We start from the raw sequence: 22845 nt of genomic DNA, 5'->3' as shown, positions 1-22845 counted from the left end.
GTAATGAGCCGGAATAGTCTGGGTCAAGGTCCTCGGGGCTGAGTTTAGCATTGGTATACACGAAATACACGAAGGGGTCACCCCGATGGGGAACTGTTTATTCCCCGAAGTGTGCTACGTGCTACATGCCGATATACCAGCCCAGATTACGGAAGAGGAGCGACCGAGCAGGAAGGGATCGATGCGATCCTTGGGGACCAAGACGCTTGTAATCCCATAAAGGATTTTCAACTCGACTTGAGCCCGTGCCAAACGACCACCACACCGTTGCTCCACCAAACGGAAGAGAATTCCGCCTACATCTTCGAATAGGGAATCACCGACGAGGAAAAGTTTCGATCCCAAACATTACAGGAATCCGTGTTCCAATTTCAACATTACGAAAGATAATAATTCCGCGAACGAATTATTATTAAAAGAAACCTTCTTATCCCCTGCTACGATCTCCAACGATTACTAATTACGAGTAAACTTTCCACTAGCTGATAATCTACAATGAAGACAATTGCGAAAACGAAGTTTCACGGATGATAGTATACATTGCAAAAGCGAGGTCCAGGCAAAATTGAGTATATTTATTTTGTTTTTTAGTCCTATTAGCCATCAATATTACAGGAATCCGTGTTCCAATTTCAAAATTACGAAAGATAATAATTCCGTGAACGAATTATTATTAAAAGAAACTATCTCCTTATCCCCTGGTACGATCTCCAACGATTACTAATTACGAGTAAGTGTTCCTCTAGCTGATAAACTACGATGAAGACAATTGCGAAAACGAAGTTTCACAGATGATAGTATACATTGCAAAGGCGACGTCCAGGCAAGATAGAGTATATTTATTTAGTCTTTTGTTCTTATTAACGATCATTATTATCCGTGTCGTGAATCGTAGGAATAAGCGAAAACAAATTGCTCACGTTGGGGTCCGAACCGACCCGGAACCACGGCTCGTGTGGTTCCAGCGTCAATTGTTCGTATCCACCGACTCGTCTCGTTAAAACGACCATAGTTGGACTCAGATCCGTTCGAGTAACAAAATCTCCACTCACCATAGAAACGACAGGAGGCGGCGGATTTCCGTTTCTAAGGGCCCCGGTTTGCTGGTTCGCCGCCGGATTCAGATTGTCCTTGGACTGCTGCATGGGATCCGGTTGATGGAGCGTTTGTTGCGTTTGCTGTTGCGGTTGTTGCTGATGCTGCTGGAGTCCGCCTATGCCAGCCTGGGGACTGCCTAAGCCTACAGGTGCGCTGTCCGGTGTGCTGACTTGCCGGGCGATCTTTCGATAACTCTGTAACATGGAACATTGATCTACGATCAAAACGGGGAACGACAGCTTCGCGGTAGAGACGTTTGCGTACAGTTCGAAGCCGTGTCGCGTCATTTTCGAGTTAAACCTGGTCATCATCGATCGGAATGTAAATTACGAGCTCGGAGGGGAGAGATCCGTTTCGCGGGGACGATAAAACGCGAGACGATGGGACCACGAGGATGTTAACCCTAGTCGCGCCGCGTATGGGTCTTCTTAGACCCAGAGGGATCGTTACGTCCCTCGATTGCACCGTTGGTACGGTATTCTTTGGAAATTGAGGGAAGTACGATGAAACGATGCGATCTTCGATCGAAATGTTTCCGCGAGCGGGATCGAGTTACGGGTCCGTTCGGACCCACGCCTCGTTTCTCTCGCGGTCATCCGAACCGTTGGTATCGCGAGGGTTAAAGAACATTTTAGCACCGTCTGGCAATGAGAATTCGCAGAAAGAGATTATCGTCGTTTACAAAAATGGGTATTGTTTAACGTTCTCTTTTACGAGGATGAGCATTTTTTAATATTCTCCTTTCAGGAGTGGGCATTCTTTCACATCCTCTTTTACAAAAATGGATGTTATTTGACATTCCCCTTTATAAAAATGGGCATTTCTTAACACTTTCATTTACAAAAATGGCCGTTTCTTAACATCCTCTTTTACAAGGATGAGCATTTCTTAATACTCTCCTCATTTTTCTTTTTATTATTCTCCTCAACGGGCACTTTTCAACATTTTTTTACAAAAATGGGCACTATTTAACATTCCCCTTTATAAAAACGGGAATTTCTTAACATTGCCCTTTACAAAAATGGCCATTTCTTAACATCCTCCTTTACAAAAATAACCATTTCTTAACGTTCTCTTTTACAAAGATGAGCATTTCTTAATATTCCCCTTTACAGAACCGAGCAATTCTCTTCAAAATCTTATTTTACAAAAATGGGCACTACTCAACATTCCCCTGCAAAAAATTCGCCATTTTTTTGATATCGTTGGTCACGGGACGGAGACGACAACGAGACCGTCGGCGATTCCCAATTATCCAATAACTTTCATTCTCGAGTGCGTCGTCGCGCCGCGTTGAGCCGGGGGAAGTTGAAGAGGTTGAACGACACGCGCCGGAAGCGCGGTTGACCGTTTTTCTTCGGGTGGAAAGTGTCCCACTCGTGGACCGCCCACTCGCGTCACCATACCGGTGACAAAAGGACGCGGCCGGCGTCGCGTCGCCTCGCGTCGCGGTCTTTGGAAACGAACGAACGGAAGGAAGGAAGGAAGGACGGTCGGGCACAGGATGGCGTGTGCGTTGCGCGCGGCAACGGTAGCCGGCTGTACGCCGCTGTGACCCTAATGCTAAAAATAACAAGGTGGCCTAAGTAGGCCGAGGCGGCTGAAACGGTTTCCATAGTTCAACAAGCGCCGCTGGCCGAGAGCTATAACCAGGCCCCCCCCTCGATCCCCTCCCCGGGGCAAACTTGATCAATTATTAACGGCGTCCCTCGAGCCACGCTATCAGGAAGCCATCGTTAAACGTTGCACGACGCGAATTATCGACGAACTTAACACCGAGCCGCTTCACGCACGAGACTCGCGATACTCGATCGGTACGATGGTACACCGCGCGATTCGGAAATACGTGTCCAAATAGCCAAGGTTCGATCTACGCGCCAAAACGGGGGAAAAATCTTCTAGGTTCTTGGTCCTATGTACCTTACTTCGAGAGATGCAAAGAGTGTCCTGTAATCGTGAGTCTTATGTACCTTACTTCGAGAGACGTAAAAAGTGTCCTATGTGTCTTCGTTATCGAGATGTAAAGAGTGTTCTGTTATCGTGTGTCTTATGTAGCTTACTTCGAGAGATGTAAAAAGTGTCTTATGTACCTTACTGTTCGAGATGTAAAAAGTGCCCCACAATCGTGTGTTCTATGTACCTTACATTTCGAGATGTAAAAAGTGTCCTATGTACCTCAGTTTTCGAGATATGGACGAAGAAAGTGTCAAAAAGATAAAATTGATTCTTGGAAGACTTACTAAAGTACTCCTTTAAGGGGAACGTTACAGAGGAACCTGGACAGCATTTTTAATACCTTTGAACCAATAGAATTCTCAATTTCTTTCAAAGGTCAATTTCTCAGCTCCGAACAGTACATCGTCGACTCTTTGAATACTTTTTGTAATAGTAAAAAATTTACAAATTATAGTACGAAGAACGGACGTTTCGCACGACGTATTTTGCTCATCTTAGCGAGCAGCTTCGCCCTCCGAAGTACGGTTACGTATTTCTGAATCGCTCTGTATACGCGTGTACCGCGTTGTACCGTGAACGGAGACACAAACGTCACGCGGCGTCATGCAATGGCCGATGATATCCGTTGTTTCTTACCACCGTGGCAACGAATCGACCGCGGAATGACTCATACTAGAATTCTTCGCCAAACGTTGACAGAGGGACAACAATTCGCATCGATCGATACAAAGGAGTCTATTCCGGCTCGTACAAAGAGCGATCTCGAGAATAATGCATCATCGCGCGACTTTCTTTTCAAATTTGTTTACCACTTTCGCTGATAATTATAATTGCAACGTGGTTAAATTTTTCATTGGAATTCGTGAGATTCAAGGTTTCGGAATGTCGTACAACCAGAATGCAATTTGCAATTCTCTGGACCCAAAACACGCTTACCAAGGTTAAATGCATCTACCTCGACTAAACCGTTTAACCGAGTCGAGTATTTGATTATTCCGTAATCGACGACTTTCTACGATTATTGCACCGTTCGAAAATGGAAAATGTTTATGATCAAAGTTCATAAAATCCAAGGTTTCAGAATATCACAGAACCAGTACCTAATGCACCTTTTCGATCGAAATGCATTTGCCAAGGATAGATGCATCTACCTCGATTAAACTGTTCGGTCGAGTCGAGCACAATCGATCGTGTCTTATTTCGACCAAACTGTTGTCCAACGAAAAGTACGCGCCTAATTGGTGTACCTTTCGTTTAACAGAAAATAGAAGACGAACGTTCAACGCTGATACATTTCACCCGCCGATAATGGAGCGCGAGATCTTAAACGAGTTAACGACTACTCCGGAAATACTCTTCTCAATCTAAATCGTTTTGTTTCTCTTCAATAATTATCTTCCGTGGCAACAACATCGTGCTCTCTACGTGCATTGTAACCGTACGAATAGAATAATTATAAATGTTAATCGGAACACCGATCGTATCAACTTTTTCTGTCAGATCGCCACCTCCAGACGTATACTCTGTCCTCTTAATTACAAGCAATTACTTACTTACTTGCTTGCTTGCTTATTTACTTTGCTTACTTACTTGCTACCGTAATAACAATATCGTATCTTATCATTGCGCATCGGGTGCGTTTCCCTTGCAAATAAATTACAAATGCAACGTGAAACGGAACAATTCGTCCTCGAAATTACACGATTGCGGTTGCAAGCTCGCAAGGTTGCAAGCGTGTCCGATCCGAGCCGGAGAAAAGTTTCCCAATCGGATCGTCGACGATACTACAGAATATTACCGATTGTATCGGGCCGTGAATTTATTGGGCACGTCGCGCTGGGAATTTATGCAACGGAATTCAATTTACATTTATGACGCTCCGGTCGCGTCGCGGTTACTGCAACACGCCGCCGGCAGGAATAAACAAGCAGCTCTTTATAATCTCGGGGATCATTATTCGACAACGAGAAACGGTACCCGATGATCTTGCGGAAGTAATTCACACCCATCGGACTCTAACGATGTCAGGAACGCGGAGAAACGAGAATCGATTCACCGTACGAATCGTTTTCATCAGTTTTCCTTTCGTCTTCGTCATACAACGATCTCGAGTCTTCTCCAGTAACTTCGAAACACCATTTTTCCCGTGTTTCGATCCTAGAGATCCTACACAGGGTGTCCTTTATAGGTTAAGTTTTGTCGTTCGGTAAGAAACGGAACTATTAGATTCGACGTTTTATTTTTCTAAAGATGGTACTATTGTGCGACGAACAGATCTGAAGTTTCGTGCAGATCTGTCGATTCGTTAGTATATTTACAGTTGTTCAAGTTGAAGTGTCGTAGTATATTTTTACAATGGAAAAGAACGACAAAACTTATCGAACAAGCATCTCGATTCACGTGGTTATTATTACTCGTAGCGAAGAATGCATCGATTGAAAGTTTTCTTTTTCTGAAATTCCTTTTGTTATTTTTGTCCGTTTAAAGATATTTACAAGTATTTTTACAATGGTTAATAGCGTTTTTTTTAAGTAAAAAATACTGCAATAAATATTGAGCGGTTTTGAGGAGTGCACACTTCGATGCTGTACATTCTTTTGTGAATGGAGACGCGAAGTACTGGTCGTTCGCGACAGAAGGCAAACGAGTGTTCAAATCTCTGCTACAGTTTGCGATCTACCAGTTCTTTTACCATTGTCGCTATTGGCTGTTGATTTTCTCCATCGTCCTCGGCCAATAGCGATAATGCGCGCGATGGTAGAGAAACTGGTGAACTGTGCCTTAGTATGGGGATGTGAACACTCGTTTGCATTCTTGTGATAGAGGAACAGTATCTAGAAGGATTAATTTTGTTTTCTTTTAAACGGAACGATATGTTTCTTAACCTATCAGCTCAGGGGAACTGTACCTTAGTGTAGGGATGTGAACACTCGTTTGCATTCTTGTGATAGAGGAACAGTATCTAGAAGGATTAATTTTGTTTTCTTTTAAACAGAACGATATGTTTCTTAACCTATCAGCTCAGGTGTACTGTACCTTAGTGTAGGGATGTGAACACTCGTTTGCATTCTTGTGATAGAGGAACAGTATGTGGAAGGATTAATTTTGTTTTCTTTTAAACGGAACGATATGTTTCTTAACCTATCAGCTCAGGTGAACTGTACCTTAGTGTGGGGATGTGAACACTCGTTTGCATTCTTGTGATAGACGAACAGTATCTGGAAGGATTAATTTTGTTTTCTTTTAAATAGAACGATATGTTTCTTAACGTATCAGTTCAGGTGAACTGTACCTTAGTATGGGGATGTGAACACTCGTTTGCATTCTTGTGATAGACGAACAGTATCTGGAAGGATTAATTTTGTTTCCTTTTAAATGGAACGATATGTTTCTTAACCTATCAGCTCAGGGGAACTGTACCTTAGTGTAGGGATGTGAACACTCGTTTGCATTCTTGTGATAGAGGAACAGTATGTGGAAGGATTAATTTTGTTTTCTTTAAACGGAACGATATGTTTCTTAACGTATTACCTCGACATCCTCTGTAAGAAAGTATCGATCCTATGTCGAAAGATCGTGAATGTTGGAAATATTTGAATTATCGATATTAATTTTGTTTACAGAAATGATTCAATGCGACGAGCACTTACACGGTGACATTTTCGAAATCGATAAATCGTTTTTTGATATTTTACCACGTTCAACAACGATTTATTCCTTTGCATCAACCATCGCGGTCATTGTTCTTTTCACTCGAATTCAAATATTCGAATTAATGTATTCTCCGAGCAAATATAATTTTTTCGACACACTCGAGTTAATGGTTTCCAACAGTGAACGTATCCTCCTCGAAACCGTGAAATTTTTATTCGAAATATTCTTCGCTACGGGTAATAATAGCGACATGAATCAAGATGGTAATATCGGGCGGAGAAACTCTGTATAAATGAAATTTAATGGCTCGCTTTTCATCAGCGATTTTTATCGTCGGAGCTTGAAACATTACGTTTCGGCCCTCGGAGGTGTTTCAGCGCAATGGCTTCAACCCTCGAACCGAAGTTCACACGCAATGTCTGACATCACATGTAGTAGGAGTAACTCGAAAAGGAAAGAAACGGTCGATTCGAAACTTCACTGTAACGGATACAGCGACTGGAATTAATCGTGAATATTTATAAAAGTCCAAATCGAACGATTCGATGGACATTTTGTTTTTCGCCCCGTAGATATACTTTTATTAGAAAAAATGAAAATATAATTGAGCAAAATTGAACGCGACATTAAAATTATCTTCGGAATCGTAATTATAATTCGGAGTCGTTACAAACGGTTAAATTGCATACGATTGTAAATTTCAACAGCTCTCCGTGACCGCGTTTGTTGCTGAACAATGCATTCTACACGCTTGGTAAATTCTCAAATTATCGTTTTTCAATGGATGAATATTCCTGCACGCACATGGGACATTTCTGGTCGAGAAACTCCCCGGTTAACGAATTAAGGGGTAGTTGAGCGAACAATTTTGAACAGCGAACTTTTTTTAACCTTAGATTTCTGCGAATGTAACAATTGGGGAAAAATATTAGCAATTGTAGGAGTTACATTCATTTACGTAATCGCGTAATTTGTTTTGACAAACGTGATTTTTAATTTAGAAACGTGTGCACTCTCGTGTCTCGTAGAATGCGAAGTAGAAAATATTTGATATCTTTTCGATTTTGTTTTTTCGAAATTCTACGGTCGATATATTTTAAACGATCTTCCCGGGTGTACGTATAAAAATTTCGAAGAAAAACCTCGAAGCTTGTTTTCGATATTTTTTGCTCGCGTTCGATTCAAGGTTATTTATTTTTCTCGCGCAAACTTTTTAATTAAATTTTAATTTCGATGATCTAATCGAACGAAGTGGCGGGATATTTCGATGGCATTTATCTATAAAATTTTCGTTAAAAGGAGTTTGTAGGTAGAAGATTTCTTTCAACGAAACGTTAAAAAATAAAAAATGACTATGTACACTTATCGTTCAAAAGTTTGGAATACCTTTTCATCTTCCTCATCTTCTTTTTCTTCTTTTTATTATTTATTATTATTAAGAGATACACAGAAAAAATACTGATTAATCGTTAAAGTGTAAACTAAATATTTATAGAAACGATGGTTTTTTCTTTTCATACGCGTGTGTCGAATCGTTAAAAATTTCGCTTCATCGAGTTAAAATAAGATATTGAGATAAAAATCGCACATCGTAAATATTCCGTAGAAAAACACGAACGTTTACAAACTGCTCTTTCTCGAAAGAAAAAACGAAAACAAAGTATCGAGTTCGATCGTTTCGCCGAATATGTTTCTTCCGGCCATCGATCTCCTAGATTTTTTATTTCGATATCGTTCTGTAGAAAAGCGTCAGCTGCCTTCCCTTATTAAGTAACAGATTGTATCGACAAATGTCCGCTTTTACTGAGAAGTTTACGAGGAGAGATCGTTACGAGTCCGCAACGATAAAACCTCCAGAACCAAATGCAATTATAATTTTTTGTCTAAAATTATAAGCAAGCGATGTTCGATTAATGCACGAGGATAATTCCAACGTTACCAAATTGGACGGTTTTAATGCACCGGAGAGACACACGAGCATTCCAATGCTTTTTAAGTCTCTGCAATCCTCTTTGAGATTCTCTCGTACAGAGAATAGAAATATGATTGGTGCACTTGTGAATAGCTTTAACTAATAGACTTTTATGCACGTAATCTTAGCGTATGTGAAATTGGAATTTACAAAGTACTCCAAAATTAATGTCGTTAATCGATACGTGTATAATTCTTGAGTAAGTACGCGACCGATCAACAATTTTTGTTTAGGTTTCTTTTTATATTTTTCTGTAACTAAAAAGGCTCTGGTCGTTGATGAAATAAACGTTGATGAAATAATGTTTGCGGGTACATGGTAAAGGTTCGTTTATTTGCAAGGACAAAGGGTTGGCTAATATTTTTGAGAACCACTGTGGGTGCACCGCTGTTTGGAATTCGAATGTTGTTTCCTTAATTGCATGAATTTTTCAACAAATCCGGGCTCGAAATGTGTAAAATTCTCGACAATTCGATGGTGTGCAACAATGAACGAATTGTGTTTTTCGAAAATTCGTATCTCGACTATTCTTCTCGAAGAATATTTTCAGTACCGTATTAAAGAATGGTGTTTTTCGAAGATTTAGGCTCGATCAATCTCCCTCGAGAAAATGTTAGTTCTCGAATTTTTCAACGTATCGAAGTTTGAGATACACGGAAAATTCACAATTGGAACACGTTCAACCTCACAAAATAGTGTTTTTTGAGGATTAGTGTGTCGACCATTCTCTTCGAGGAAGTTTCCAACGAATCAAGAATCGGAGTACGACGAAAATTTTCAGTAATTGAAATGTATACATTATTACAAAATGGTGTTTTTCGGAGATTTGAGCTCGATCAACCTTCCTCGAGAAAATGTTAGTTCTCGAATTTTTCAACGTATCGAAGATTGAGATACACGGAAAATTCGCAATTGGAACACGTTCAACCTCACAAAATAGTGTTTTTTGAAGATTAGTGTCTCGACTATTCTCCTCGAGGAAATTTCCAACGAATCAAGGATCGGAGTACGAAAATTTTTAGCAATTAAAATACATACATCGTTACAATGTGGTGTTTTTTGGAAGATTTGAGCTCGATCAACCTCCCTCGAGAAAGTGTCATTTCTCGAATTTTTCAACGTATCGGAGATTGAAATACACGGAAAATTCGCAATTGGAACACGTTCAACCTCACAAAATAGTGTTTTTTGAAGATTAGTATCTCGACTATTCTCCTCGAGGAATTTTCCAACAAATGAAAAATCGGAGTACGTCCAAAATTGTTAGCAATAGGAATGCACAGATGGTAAAAAACTGGTGTTTTTCGAGAAGTGTAAGCTCGAGAATCCCCCCCTCCTCCTGGAGGAAGTTCCCGTCTCACGAGCCAGTGGCTCGAACGTCGTCGTCCGCTGTCAGATAACCCGGAGGAATCGAGCCGCGACAGCCTTGCGGAACGTTCTGAAGTTACCTGGTCGGCGTTATCGAGGCGTGTCGATTTACAACGCGCTTCAATTTTCCGTGTAGAGTCGCCTAGCCGGCGACACGGTGCCTCCTCGCGTCGTCGTGCGGGAATCGGCTCGTCGGCGTGTTACGCCGGCACATTCGCCGCGGCTCGACGTATCACGTGCGTGTGCATATACGCGCCGGTACGTTTATAAATAGACAAGGTCTCGGGCCCACGCTAAGCCCACGGGGGAGAGAATGCGTTTGCTTACCGAACGTCTCGTCACCCGCTGAGATATTTTACTCGGCCCGACCGTGGGCGCGACATGCTCTCTCACGAGATCACAGAGATCTCTCGCCAGCAGCAACACGTGCTACTGGCTTCTTCTGCCCGCGCGAGCAGTCCCCGCGACGTTAACGCTCGCCGGACGGAAATACGACTTGCCGAGAAACGAACGACCACGAACGGAGAAGAAATTCAACCGTGGATCGATCGCGAAACGGTACGACCGATCTCGGACGATCGACAACCGGAGATCCTTTCTTCGATTCGAGATCGCGACACGGTGACCGTACGCTATCGGTAAGAGAGAAATCGTCGAAAGTAATTAGCGACGATGCTGTCCGACAGGGCGGAGCCTGTACCTGGTTCTTGGGACGCGATTGGAGTGCATTTTGGAGCGAAGTACTTGGACAGAGTATGCGAAGAAGTATGTAGACGCAATCGATTGTAAATTGGAGGTATCTGGAGCTAATACGTTGAGAATGTGTGTATGTAGGCATAAGTGTGTGTGTGTGTGTGAGATCAATCTGATAGAATATCCTGTATAGTAAGCACGTGGCTAATTGAGACAAAGCGGTAAAAGTATAACCAATGAATGTATATAAAATTCTAACGTCCGAAGTAAAACTTGTCAGAGTATAGTAAAGCGATTGTACGCGAATGTTGAAGCTGTAGCAGACACCGAGTATGTTAACCTTGTTACAGTAATCGGTGGAGTCGGGAGATCCTCGGTGTTGGAGCGCAAGGTCTCATCGAGGCACAGAATCGTCGAAGAAGGAAACGAGCCGTGGAAATAACGCGAAAAACTGTCGCGGCTAGGAGTATGACTTGCAAACAAACAGACAGTGACGGATTGAGTTATAATTAACGCGAGTATCAATTACGAAAGTATTAATTAACGACCGGTTGCACAGTTGTGTACAATCACGACGAAACAACTTTTGTTCAATTCGTGATCGTTTCACGGTGACCACCGGGGAAACTGGTGAACTATCTTGGAGTTTAGGCTACCGTGAAGGGAGGATCCGGGAGATCCTCGATATTGGTACGCAGGATCTTCTCGAGGGACCAGAAACCATCGAAGACGGAAGCGATGAAAACAACGCAAGGACAATCGCGTTGATTGTCGCGATATGGAATTATGACTTGCAAAAGAGCTGACGGTGGGAGTTTAAGGAAAATGATCGCGGATACTAATTACGAAACGTAGTATCAATGATATGTTGATCAACGGTGTACACCGTGACCTTTGCCCGTTTCCTGATCGTTTTACGGTGATCGTGAGCAGTGAAGTTGGCGAGCTAGCGGATCGAGAGCTATCTTCGGGTGCACAGAATGTTCCGTGGAACGAGGAAACGGTGGAAATAGCGAGAAGGATGTCTGTTCACGGCCATGGGACGGAAATATGACTTGCAAAGAAGTAGGCGCTGGCAGACTAGGAAAAATTAGCGAGGGTATCAATTATGGAAATATCAATTAATAGTCGGTTGCACAGCGTTGTGTACCGTGACGAAACAATCTCTTCTCGATTCAGAATCGTTTCATGGTGACTGCAGAGGAACCGAGTATCGAGAAAGGAGGATTCGGGTGGTCCTCGATGTCGAGACGAAGGATCTCCTCGAGGGAATCCTTGGTCGAAGAAGGAACAAACGATGGAAATACCCTGGAGGATAACTGTTCACAGTCGCTGTTTGGAAATGTAACTTACAAAGGAATAGACAATGTCAATTGTCTATTCAGTTTCATCCTGCGAAAAATCAGCCCGAGTTATGAAACGGAATATCAATTATCGATCGTCGTGCTATGAAATCGGTTGCGTAGAGGTGTATATCATATCTGAGCAACCTTTGCTCGATTCGTGATCGTTTCACTGTGAACGTACGTAAAGAGGCTAGCCAACTGTCGGTAGACTCGGATCTACCGAGAAAGGAAGATTCGGGAGGTCCTCGATGTTGAGACGAAGAATCTTCTCGAGGGAATTTTTTGTCGAAGAAGAAGCAAACGATGGAAATACTCTGGAAGATAATTGTTCATAGCAGAATAGAAGTTTTATCCTGTAAAAAATTAGCCCGGGTACCAGTTATAAAATGGAATATCAATTATCGATCGTCGATGATATAAATTCGGTTGCACAGAGGTGTATACCACATTAAAGCAACCTTTGCTCGTTTCATAGTGATTGTACGCAGAAAAGCTGGCCAACTATCGGTAGACTCGGATCTACCGAGAAAGAAGGATTCGGGAGGTCCTCCATGTTGAGACGAAGGATCTCCTCGAGAGAATCTTTCGTCGAAGAAGAAAAGGACGGAAATAGCCGCCCAGTTGGCATCTCCAGTGCTACAACAGGGCAATTCGTCGGTCCGTACTCTCGCCAACTCTCGTTTCGACTCTAAATCCTTCGAGTAGGTCATTGGTCTTAACACCGAACGCAGTCCCGTACGTCGAAGCGCCGAAGTAAGTCTCACCGAGCGAGACCAAGTATCATACCAAGTATAATAGAACCCGGGGAGACTTTCTCTTTCCCTTTCGTTTTTGATTCTTCTACCGTTTAAGGTCACCACGATGGGAAACACCGGTTAAGCGCTCCACGATCCTCAACGGTGACTCCTTTATCCGAATTTTCAATCGTTTATTTTCATCCGAGATCGAACCGAATTCCTCAATGGTGACCCCTTTAAACGAATTTTCGGCCGCAGGTAAATCGTTTGTTATTTTCTTCCGAGATTGAACCGAATTTCTTAATAGTGACTCCTTTATCCGAATTTTCGGTCGTTCGTTCTTTTCGTCCGAGATCGAACCGAATTCCTCAATGGTAACTCCTTTATCCGAATTTTCGGTCGTTTATTCTTTTCATCCAAGATCGAACCGAATTCCTCAGTGGTAACTCTTTTAAACGAATTTTCAATCGTTCTTTTCGTCCGAGATCGAACCGAATTCCTCAATAGTGATCCATTTAAACGAATTTTCGGTCGTTCGTTCTTTTCATCCAAGATCGAACCGAATTCCTCAATGGTGACTCCTTTATCTGAATTTTCAATCGTTCGTTCTTTTCATCCGAGATCGAACCGAATTTCTCAATGGTGACTCCTTTAAACGAATTTTCGGTTGTTCGTTTCGTCCGAGATCGAACCGAATTCGAACGTCGCTGTACCGCAGCGATCGCGAGTTGAAATTTTATCGTCGTCTCGTTTCGCGTAGCCGCTCTCGAGAAGCGATACGGGTATCGCAGGAAACGGAGCTGTATCGCGTTACCGCCACTTTATGGAATATCGTTCGGTGTGTTTTGATTCGCGTAAGCGGCATTCGGAGCGCTGTTTATCGAACCTCGCCACGTCTGGACGTTATTGAGAGATCGAAGTAAAGAAAAAAAATAATCAAAACACTGTTAATAAATTCTCTACCGTTCTCGACGATTTTTCAACGGGTTCATCGAAGCCTTTATAGATGCAATTATATAGGTTACTTTCGTCGCATATTTAATTTCCAACGTGTATACATTTCTTATCGTGCAATAATTGCTAATTTCTTATCTCGCAGACATTAGTCATTGTTTATTCATTCTTAATGTTGTATTATATTCCTGTCTCGTAACTGATGGACTTTAACCGTGTAAACTAAATAAATAAATTTATCAATCTCGTATTTCGGTGTTTCGAAATTTAACACGATCGCAGATAATCGTGGAACCTTTAACGTTGTTCGAGCACACATAGGTCCCGTAAATTCGCTCGAGTGGCATTCGGAGCACATTCCGTCGAATCTCGGCAGTCTGGGCGTAATTCGAAGTAAAAAAATAACTAAATTGATCATCAATCGTAATACGAATGTTTCTAAATTTAACACCTTTATAAGTAAATCGTAGAATCTTCGGTCTTGTTCGAACACCATCGATCCTATAAATTCGCTTAAGTATCATTCGGAGCACTTTTTATCGAATCTCGGGAGTCTGGGCGTAGTAACCTTCGAAGTGAAAAAGTAACTAAATTTATCATCAATCGTAATACGAACGTTTCTAAATTTAACACGGTTATAAATAAATCGTAGAATCTCCGGCCTTGTTCGAACACACATCGATATCATAAATTCGCTCGAGTGTCATTCGGAGCAGTTTTTGTCGAATCTCGAGATTCTGGGCGTAGTAAACTTCCAAGTGAAAAAGTAACCGAATTCAACGTCGATCGTAATTTGAATGTTTCTAAATTTAACACAGCCGCAGGTAAATCGTGGAATCTTCGGCCTTGTTCGAACACGCAGATACCGGTTCCATAAATTCGCGTCGGATTATATCGCGATCGTTTCGCGCCTCTAAATAGGCGTAAACACGCTATTTTTATCGACGAGCCAGCGAATTGAGTAACCCGATCGATCGCTTCTCTGGCCACCGGGCCGTAAAACGATCGATAGATCAAGGTCGACGACGACGATGTACAGGGACAGCAACGATATTTGCGCGATCCTGTGTCGAACGGGTACGTTTAACTACCGATATTCGTTTCGAAACGATTTCGTCGTTCAGTTGGATAAATTCCGCGTCGAAATAAATTATCGTCGTTAATTCCACGGAAACGAGTCGTATATACATCCACGAGTCGAGGACAGGCCGCCCGATTATTATTCGGCGTTATTTCGCGAGACGAAATCTTTCCTCCGATTTCGTTCGTTCGAGTCGAACGTATCTCGAACGACGCCGAGAGGGGGGAAGTCGTGTCGAGGGAAGCAGTATTCCTCGTGATCTTTTCTTTCTCTTTCTTTCGTTTCATTTTTCTGCTTTCTTCTCTTTTTTTTTCACGTTATCCAAATCGGTCCATTATCGGTCTTATTTACAATTCCGCAAGGCATCGGGCAAAAGGAGACCGAGAACCGCGCACAATGGCCGCGACCGATCGAGGGACATCGTATATCCCCTCTCCGGTTTTCCTCGGTGCACGCGAGTCCCGCAAGCTTAACCCTCTGCGCTCGGGAGGCGACTCTAGCTCGCCGACCAATGCATCGGAATTTTTCGAATATTTTGCAAATAAAAGTTTTGTAAAATATACAAATACGTAAGGTGCAAATTAATGCTACGATTTGCTCTTATTTTTGACTTAGAAGATCTCTTCGAGGTTTTCAACTGAACGTGTGAGAGAACGAATCGAGTGCAAAGGGTTAAGTGCTCGTCGATTGTTGTGAAACTTTGTAACTTGAGATAAAAAAAAAATGCTCTGTAAAATGTACAAAGATGTAAGATTCAAACTAAGACTACGATTTACTTTTATTTTCGACTTGGAAGATTTCTTCGAGGTTTTCAACGAGCATTAAGTGCTCGTCGATCGTCGTGAAACTAAATAAAAGAAATGCGAAAAACTACAAAGACATAAGATTCAAACTAATTCTACAATTTGCTCTTAGTTTTGACTTAGAAGATCTCTTCGAATTTTTCTAAAATTTACTCTTACTTTTGACTTAGAAGATCTCATAGAAGTTTTCAACTTCCCTTGTATAAGTACTAATCGAGTGCAGAGGTAAGTGTTCGTCGATCGTCGTGAAACTAAGTAAAAAAAAATGAAAAAAACCTCAAAGACATAAGATCCAAACTAATTATACGATTTGCTCTTATTTTTGACTTAGAAGATCTCTTCGAGATTTTCAACTTCCCGTATAAGAACGAATCGAGTGCAAAGAGTTAAGTGCTCGTCGATCGTCATGGAAGATGAGTTTCGCGACGAAGCTAATAATCGTCGGCTCGGGATGACGCTCGTAAACCTCGATTTAACGTCGACGAAGAGTTCTACTCTTTCTACGACGACACTCTGCGAGGACTTTTATTGTTCCCGCGCGAGGGTACGCGCATGTCATCGAATGCGTCGTTAAGTTCGAACAGCCGGTATGCCCCTCTGCTGCTCTCCTCTCCTTTCGTCTTGTAATTTGTTTCGATTTCAATCGCTCGTAATTATCGCGGCGTTCGTCGTTCGCCGCGGAGAAACGTTCTATAACCACCAACACGACGACGACGACGACGAGAACAACAACGAGGACGACGACGACGATGCATCGCGAAACGACGAGGAGCACAAGCGCCGCGACGCGTCAACGCGAGTCGTGGCTGTAAATTGTCGGTCCAATTAAAAGTTTCTAATTGTGATACCTCGTGCATGAAAGCCTGACGCTCGACGGGTTTTATAATGGTGGATGCTGCACCCCGGGAGAAAACCTATGGGAACCCCCGTGGTGGTTAATTCCGAGGGAAAAATTTTTCCATCGACTCGCGTGTCTCGTACGAAACGATCTGTTTTTTCCGCTCGGGAAACATACCTCTTCTCGGTGAGAAGAGACCACTTTCGAAATCGAGAATCGAAATGAAAAACAATCGCGTTTATTTCGATCCAATGGGAAGAGTACACGGCTTCGAGAGAGGATCGAACGATCGTGAACGGGACGATAGTGCAAAAATCACGACGTGATTCTTTTCTTCATATTTCTCTTCTTTGAAAATTTAAGGAGAACATTTTCACACGAGGGAGGTGAGCGGAATTTTCCAAACGATGGCAAGAAACGTTTCGACGATTGTTGAACTCGAATGATAAGTGTATTAATATCGAAGGTGATCGTTAAGCCATTTGCAGTATTTTTTTTTACGGTAATTGTCGTTCCTTAAACATTTAAGGACGATATTTTCAAACGAGGTCAGCGTATCCAATGTTTGAGCCGATGGAATATAATGACCCTATTAATGGGTCAAGTTTGGGTTAATTCTTTATTCTCGGATAGGAGGTGTACAAAATTGAGAAGAAAAGATTTTCGAAAATTCTTTGCAGTCACGCTACCGTGAAACTTTACATTAAACTTCCGTATCTTCTATAATACATTTACTTCCGTACCTCGTACGATTTTGAAGACACTCACGACTATACGTAAACTCTTCTTTTCCTCAAAAATGTGTTCGCAAGCCTAAAATCGTTTCCCCGTCCAAAATAAAAAAATGGTTCCATCAATAGGATCGCTGACGCCCGTGAAAAGTTTCAAATGTTGAAAATTCTCGAGAAATCGAGTCGTCGAAGGAAACTGTTACGCGATTCCGATGAAATCAACGTACCACCGATGACGCTTTTACGGTTGCGATGATTTATTCGTTTAACGCGTTTGTATTCTTTTCTTTTCTCTCAGGCGCGGGGAACGCGTTTTTTTTTTTTCTCTCGATCAAGTTCGACGTGCACTCCGCGAACCGAGAAATAAATATTAATACACAAACGTTACACGTTTCGCACGCGGTGGCTTTGTCTCGTTATTCGGATTACCGCACTCGTTAGATATTTACGGAGATTCTCCTTGTTTCGTATTCCAACGCGCGTAATCATCTCCGACGGTAATAACCCGATATGGAGATTACCCGCGCAGCTGCCGAAACGTGATTTTTCCTCGCGCGTAAGTTTACCCTAGCAACCTGTACCTCGCGTATTTACGCGTTCCCGTATGTAAAATCTCCGTCCGGTCTCGCGATTATTCGTACGAGGTTGCGAAATTCAAGAAACCTGCGATCAACGTAGATCAAGAAACCGAACACTTCGAATTTCAATTGTCCCGCGCGTGTGCAAACGAACCGTGCTCGTTAATATCTACCGTGTGTCCGCGTAATTGTGGGACAACGTTTCTTCTCGAATTTCCATACAACGACAATATATGTACACCTATTTTCCCGCAGTGTGTCGCAAATCGAAGCAAACTGGTCGCGATACGGGAACGGAAAATCAATCGTTTTTCGTCATTTTCGGGGAATATTAAAATTTACAAAGGGTTGGAGCGAATCTAACAATTATGTACAGCGTGTCAGATGTCGTTAGCGAACGATCGATGTTAGTCTGTCCTTAGTTTCGAGGACTGTCTTCGTATTGGTGCAGAAGAGTTGCTCGGCTATTTTTCTGTTCGTTTGTGTTGTAAAGTTTATATTATAATACACAGTTTGTTATAAATACAGGGATCTCGCGTAATATAGCGATTATACACTGCTGTGTATTTCTTTATCTCGACTTTGTGTTCTTGTAAGTACAACCACTATACTACTGACAATTCGAGGCCCCTTCGTACCGTAATAAACTGTGTACTATAACCTGAACTTTTCAACGCAAACTTATCTTTTCAACGCGGTGTGTTGTGTACGAAAGCAAAAACAACAATACACGCGATAATTTCAACGATACACAAACTTACGTTGCTGTGTATTTCTTTATCTCGACTTTGTATTCCTGTACGTACAACCACTATACCACTGGTACTCGTAACTCGAGATCCCTGTACATCCTAATAAACAGTGTACTATAACCCGAACTTTACAACGCAAACTTATCTTTTCGACACGGTGTATCGTGTACGAAAAGAAAAGAAAAAAAAAGAAAAATCCACCAGTACGCAATTGTAACAACAATACACGCGACAATCGTAATTTCAACGATACCAACCACGCGGAATTGTTCATTGAAAATTATTATATTCGTGGAACCTTCCATCGAAATATTATCGTACTCCTTGGAGATACCCTAGATATTCCATCGAGGATTTTCATCGGCTTCGATTGAACGACAAACGAGAAGGGATGGCGCGAGCCACTTCAAAGGGTCACGGTTCAGTCTTTCGCGAAGGGGTGAGCCACCTCCTCGCCCCCACCCCCGCCCCCGGGTCGGAGGATTCATTTTTCCAACGGCTGGTACCAGAAGCGCATTTGCATCTCTCTGTTCGCTGGCTCATTTTTCCGACTACCTCTCTCGCTGGAAATAAATCTGCCCCCGGCCGGGAACAGACCGCAGTCGATGATAATAAAAAAAAAAAGAAAGAAAAAGAAAACAAACCAAAGAGAAAAGAGATCGAAAGACAGAAGAGAGGGGAGCGGGTGGAGGCGAAAAGAAAAGAAAAAAAAGAAAAAAATACGAAAACGACCGCTGTTCCCTCTTTATCCGCGCCGCGTAGCACGGCTTTTTAATGACGGGCATAAGTAAAAGCGCATCCTGCCCTTAACGACCGAAACTGAGCACGGAAATTCATTAAGGGGGCAAATTTCAATGATCCAAACGCCCCGCGTGTAACGCTCTTGTTGTTATCACGTGATTCCTTGCCGTTGTTGCCTTCGACGGTACACCGTGTCCGAAATTTTATAAATTTCCTCGAAAACGGATCGTTCGTTTCTCGAAATACACGCAAACGGGATTTAAAAAGTTTCGATAAATAATACTGAGCCCTTTCGAACGTCACTTTCACCGTGTATAATCAGAGGTGTGTGTTCGAGTACTCGGGTCTTTCTCGACCCTTCCTCGCAACACGTTTTTGTAACGTTAAAATTGTTACGAGGGATACACTGGAAGCTTCTGTATTACCTATATCGTAAAGTTAGAAATACGAGTTCAATGTACAGGGTGTGTTCCATATTGGTATTGTGATACAAATGGTAATATATTCTACGCAAGTGTACGAACGAAAAATGTAGAATACTATTTTTTCCTACGTGGCTTTGTTTTCGAGGAAAATTACTTCGAACAGTTGTCGGATATTTAATCGAAAGTGTAGCAAACTGGACAATGTTTCGAATGATTTTTACACGGATAATAACGTCGAGAGTGGATTGATACAATGAGTTGTAAAAATAAAAGTTCTGTTTCTTGTGTGTCCTTGAGTAGCGAGTAGAATTAATACGAGTACGAACAAACGACAAAATTGTTCTCCTCGAGGTAGTCGAGTATTCTAGGTAGAAAGAAAGATCAATTTTTGGATACGAGGAATGCGATATTACGAGTAAGTGGAATGTGGAGAGTGAGTAATTTTTTACAATTAATCACAAGCTGCACACTGATTGACTGAAACATCCAAGTACCCGATTTCCTTTCGATCTTTCCCTCTCCTTGCAAAACACGCACGCTCCGAAAATATTCAAAATCGATTTTCTCGAAAACCGTGCGTCGTAGAGAAAAATATCACTCGGTGTTTTCGATTCGTATTTTCGCGTAGAATAATCGAGACTCTTTTCACCGGTTTTTAAACACTCTGCACGGAATATTTTCGTCCCAAAGATCTCGAGCGGACGATCGCTTTGAGGTTAAGTCTGGAACACGAAAGACGAAAGAAATATTACCCGTGTCGTTCTCCAAGTTACAAACAACGAAAAAAGAGCACGATTGGGTCGAGACCGACGTGTAATTTCCAAAATTCGAAATTTCTATCCAGCGTGCTCGATCGTTTCTCGGATAACCCCCCGGTCGCATCGGTCCGCGAGACTCCAAGTCGCAATACCAATGGTGGGATATTCCGTTGACTGGCGTCAAGGACAAATACGTATAGCCAACCGTTCGTTTCAACGCGAGTGCAGCTAACGATTTCGCCATTTTATTACTTCGGATAGGAATAACAGACTGACCTTATTCTTCGACACTGACGTTAACAACGAAGCGGAGAAATCGCCGAGTACCGAGCGAGCGAGCGCAACTCGATTATCATTCTGCTTGTGAAAATTTTCGAGATGTCTTATTGACGTCCGTTTTCATCCGCATCTTCCATATGGAAGCATTGACGAGCAATCGGGAATATCTAGCCATACGACATTCTCCTCGCGAGAAAAACAGATTCCGTGTGGTATCTCTAGTAGTGTATCTAATTGACGGTTATCGAGATACGAAAGAGATTTTTATTAGTTGCTTTCGTAAGATTTGTTTCCAGTCAGTGGGCAACGATGGAATTGTGTTACTTTCACGTACAAGGTGTTCCAGGAAGTGATCGAATAACTTTACCGATATTATTGATGGGTCGTTCGGAATCGAAAAGGTCGTACACGTCAAGGGTCTTGGTCGATTCGTTTTCGAGATAATCGTTGTTTACTTTAACCGAGTATCGTAGAAAATGCGAGCCAAGGGCGAGCAGCAGACTGTTGCAAGCGACAGAAATGAAATTACTCGAGCGGAGTGGCAACGATCGTTAAAACTTCGAATAGATTTACGTTTACGGAAGGAGGATCGTCGTTTCGAACACCTTCTTCGATTTATGCGAGTAAAAGAAGGTTGAAAATACGAGAGAAGTAGAAAAAATTATTATTCTTGTGTAATCGTGTATTCATTTTTTGAAATAAATCAAAAATCAGAGGATCAAAATTCACAATGTGTACGATTTTTTAATTTATGTTTATTAGAGGAGAATCGTCGTTTTGAACATCTTCTTCGATTTATGCGAGTAAAAGATGGTTGAAAATACGAGAGAAGTAGAAAAAATTATTATTCTTGTGTAATCGTGTATTCATTTTTTGAAATAAATCAAAAATCAGAGGATCAAAATTCACAATGTGTACGAATTTTTAATTTATATTTATTAGAGGAGAATCGTCGTTTTGAACATCTTCTTCGATTTATGCGAGTAAAAGATGGTTGAAAATACGAGAGAAATAGAAAAAAGTATTATTCATTTTTTGAAATAAATCAAAAATCAGAGGATCAAAATTCACAATGTGTACGAATTTTTAATTTATATTTATCAGAGGAGGATCGTCGTTTTGAACATCTTCTTCGATTTATGCGAATAAAAGATGGTTGAAAATACGTGAGAAAAAAAAACTATTCAACTAATCGAAATCCATAGTGTACGCCTTTTTCATTCGACTTATCAAACGTACCGGTGAAGTTGCGCAAATTCTTCCCGAGATACCTTAATATCGAGAGGATATCACCACAGGAAAGAATTACGCGAAAATCAGCGGGAAAGTTTCCAAGTTGACGAATAACGAGATGATTATAATTCTTTCGACTTTACCGAAGGGAACGAGTAACAACGGGAAAGCTGACGCGGAAAGAGTTCCAGTGTACGGTTAGCTGATATTAAATCTCGTTTTCTCTGCTCTGCTCCTCGACCTTTTTTTTTCTTACAATATCGCTACAACTGGCATTACAAGTGCAAGGAATCAAGAAATACGCTACACGTCTCGAAAAGAGAAACACTTGCAGCGACACGATGCTTGTTTGTTTATCGGGGACCGTTTCGGTTACCTTTCCAACACCAGAATCACCAACGGTGCGCATATTTCTATTTTCATCGGAGCAAGTGATTTCCAACGAGCAAATTAATTTACAAATCTAATTAGTTCTCTATTTCGATCATTCTCACCGAATATTGCGGACAAAAGCAACGTTGGTAATCGAGTCATTTTAATCCTCTCGATACGGCGGGCTTGATCGCGAATACATTTCCACTGTGGGGCATTTATGATGCTTCGAAACAAAATTGGTAACCGTGGAAATAACGAGCTGCGTTCTGTTCGAACGAAGTTGCGAATCGATGCGAAATTTTAACGAGTGACTACAGTCACTAGGATTGAACTAGAATACGGTGACTACAGTTACCGTTAGTATCGAAAGAATTAACGACAAGCTCGATACAACTCAAATCGACCCCTTTTGGAAGAGGTTGTAAATTCAGATTCTTGTACAAAGTTTTGTATAAGTTTTATATAAATTATTA

At 41.8% G+C, this 22845-nt stretch overlaps 1 protein-coding gene across 6 annotated transcripts in view; it reads right to left on the bottom strand.

Annotated features, from left to right (window-relative positions):
* The window catches only part of Tet (tet methylcytosine dioxygenase-like), a 278954-nt gene that overhangs the window by 34506 nt on the left and 221603 nt on the right, over positions 1 to 22845 (bottom strand). For all 6 annotated transcript variants that reach the window (XM_076307866.1, XM_076307865.1, XM_076307863.1 and 3 more), the window contains one exon: positions 1053 to 1292. In XM_076307866.1, the coding sequence (XP_076163981.1) occupies positions 1053 to 1292 (240 nt within the window). The remainder of the gene's footprint in view (positions 1 to 1052; positions 1293 to 22845) is intronic.

This window comes from Ptiloglossa arizonensis, chromosome 3, assembly GCF_051014685.1.
Source record: "Ptiloglossa arizonensis isolate GNS036 chromosome 3, iyPtiAriz1_principal, whole genome shotgun sequence".
In the NCBI taxonomy this organism is placed as follows: Eukaryota; Metazoa; Arthropoda; class Insecta; order Hymenoptera; family Colletidae; genus Ptiloglossa; species Ptiloglossa arizonensis.
The sequence above is the reverse complement of the archived record's forward strand: the minus strand, read 5'-3'. Positions and strand labels throughout refer to the sequence as shown.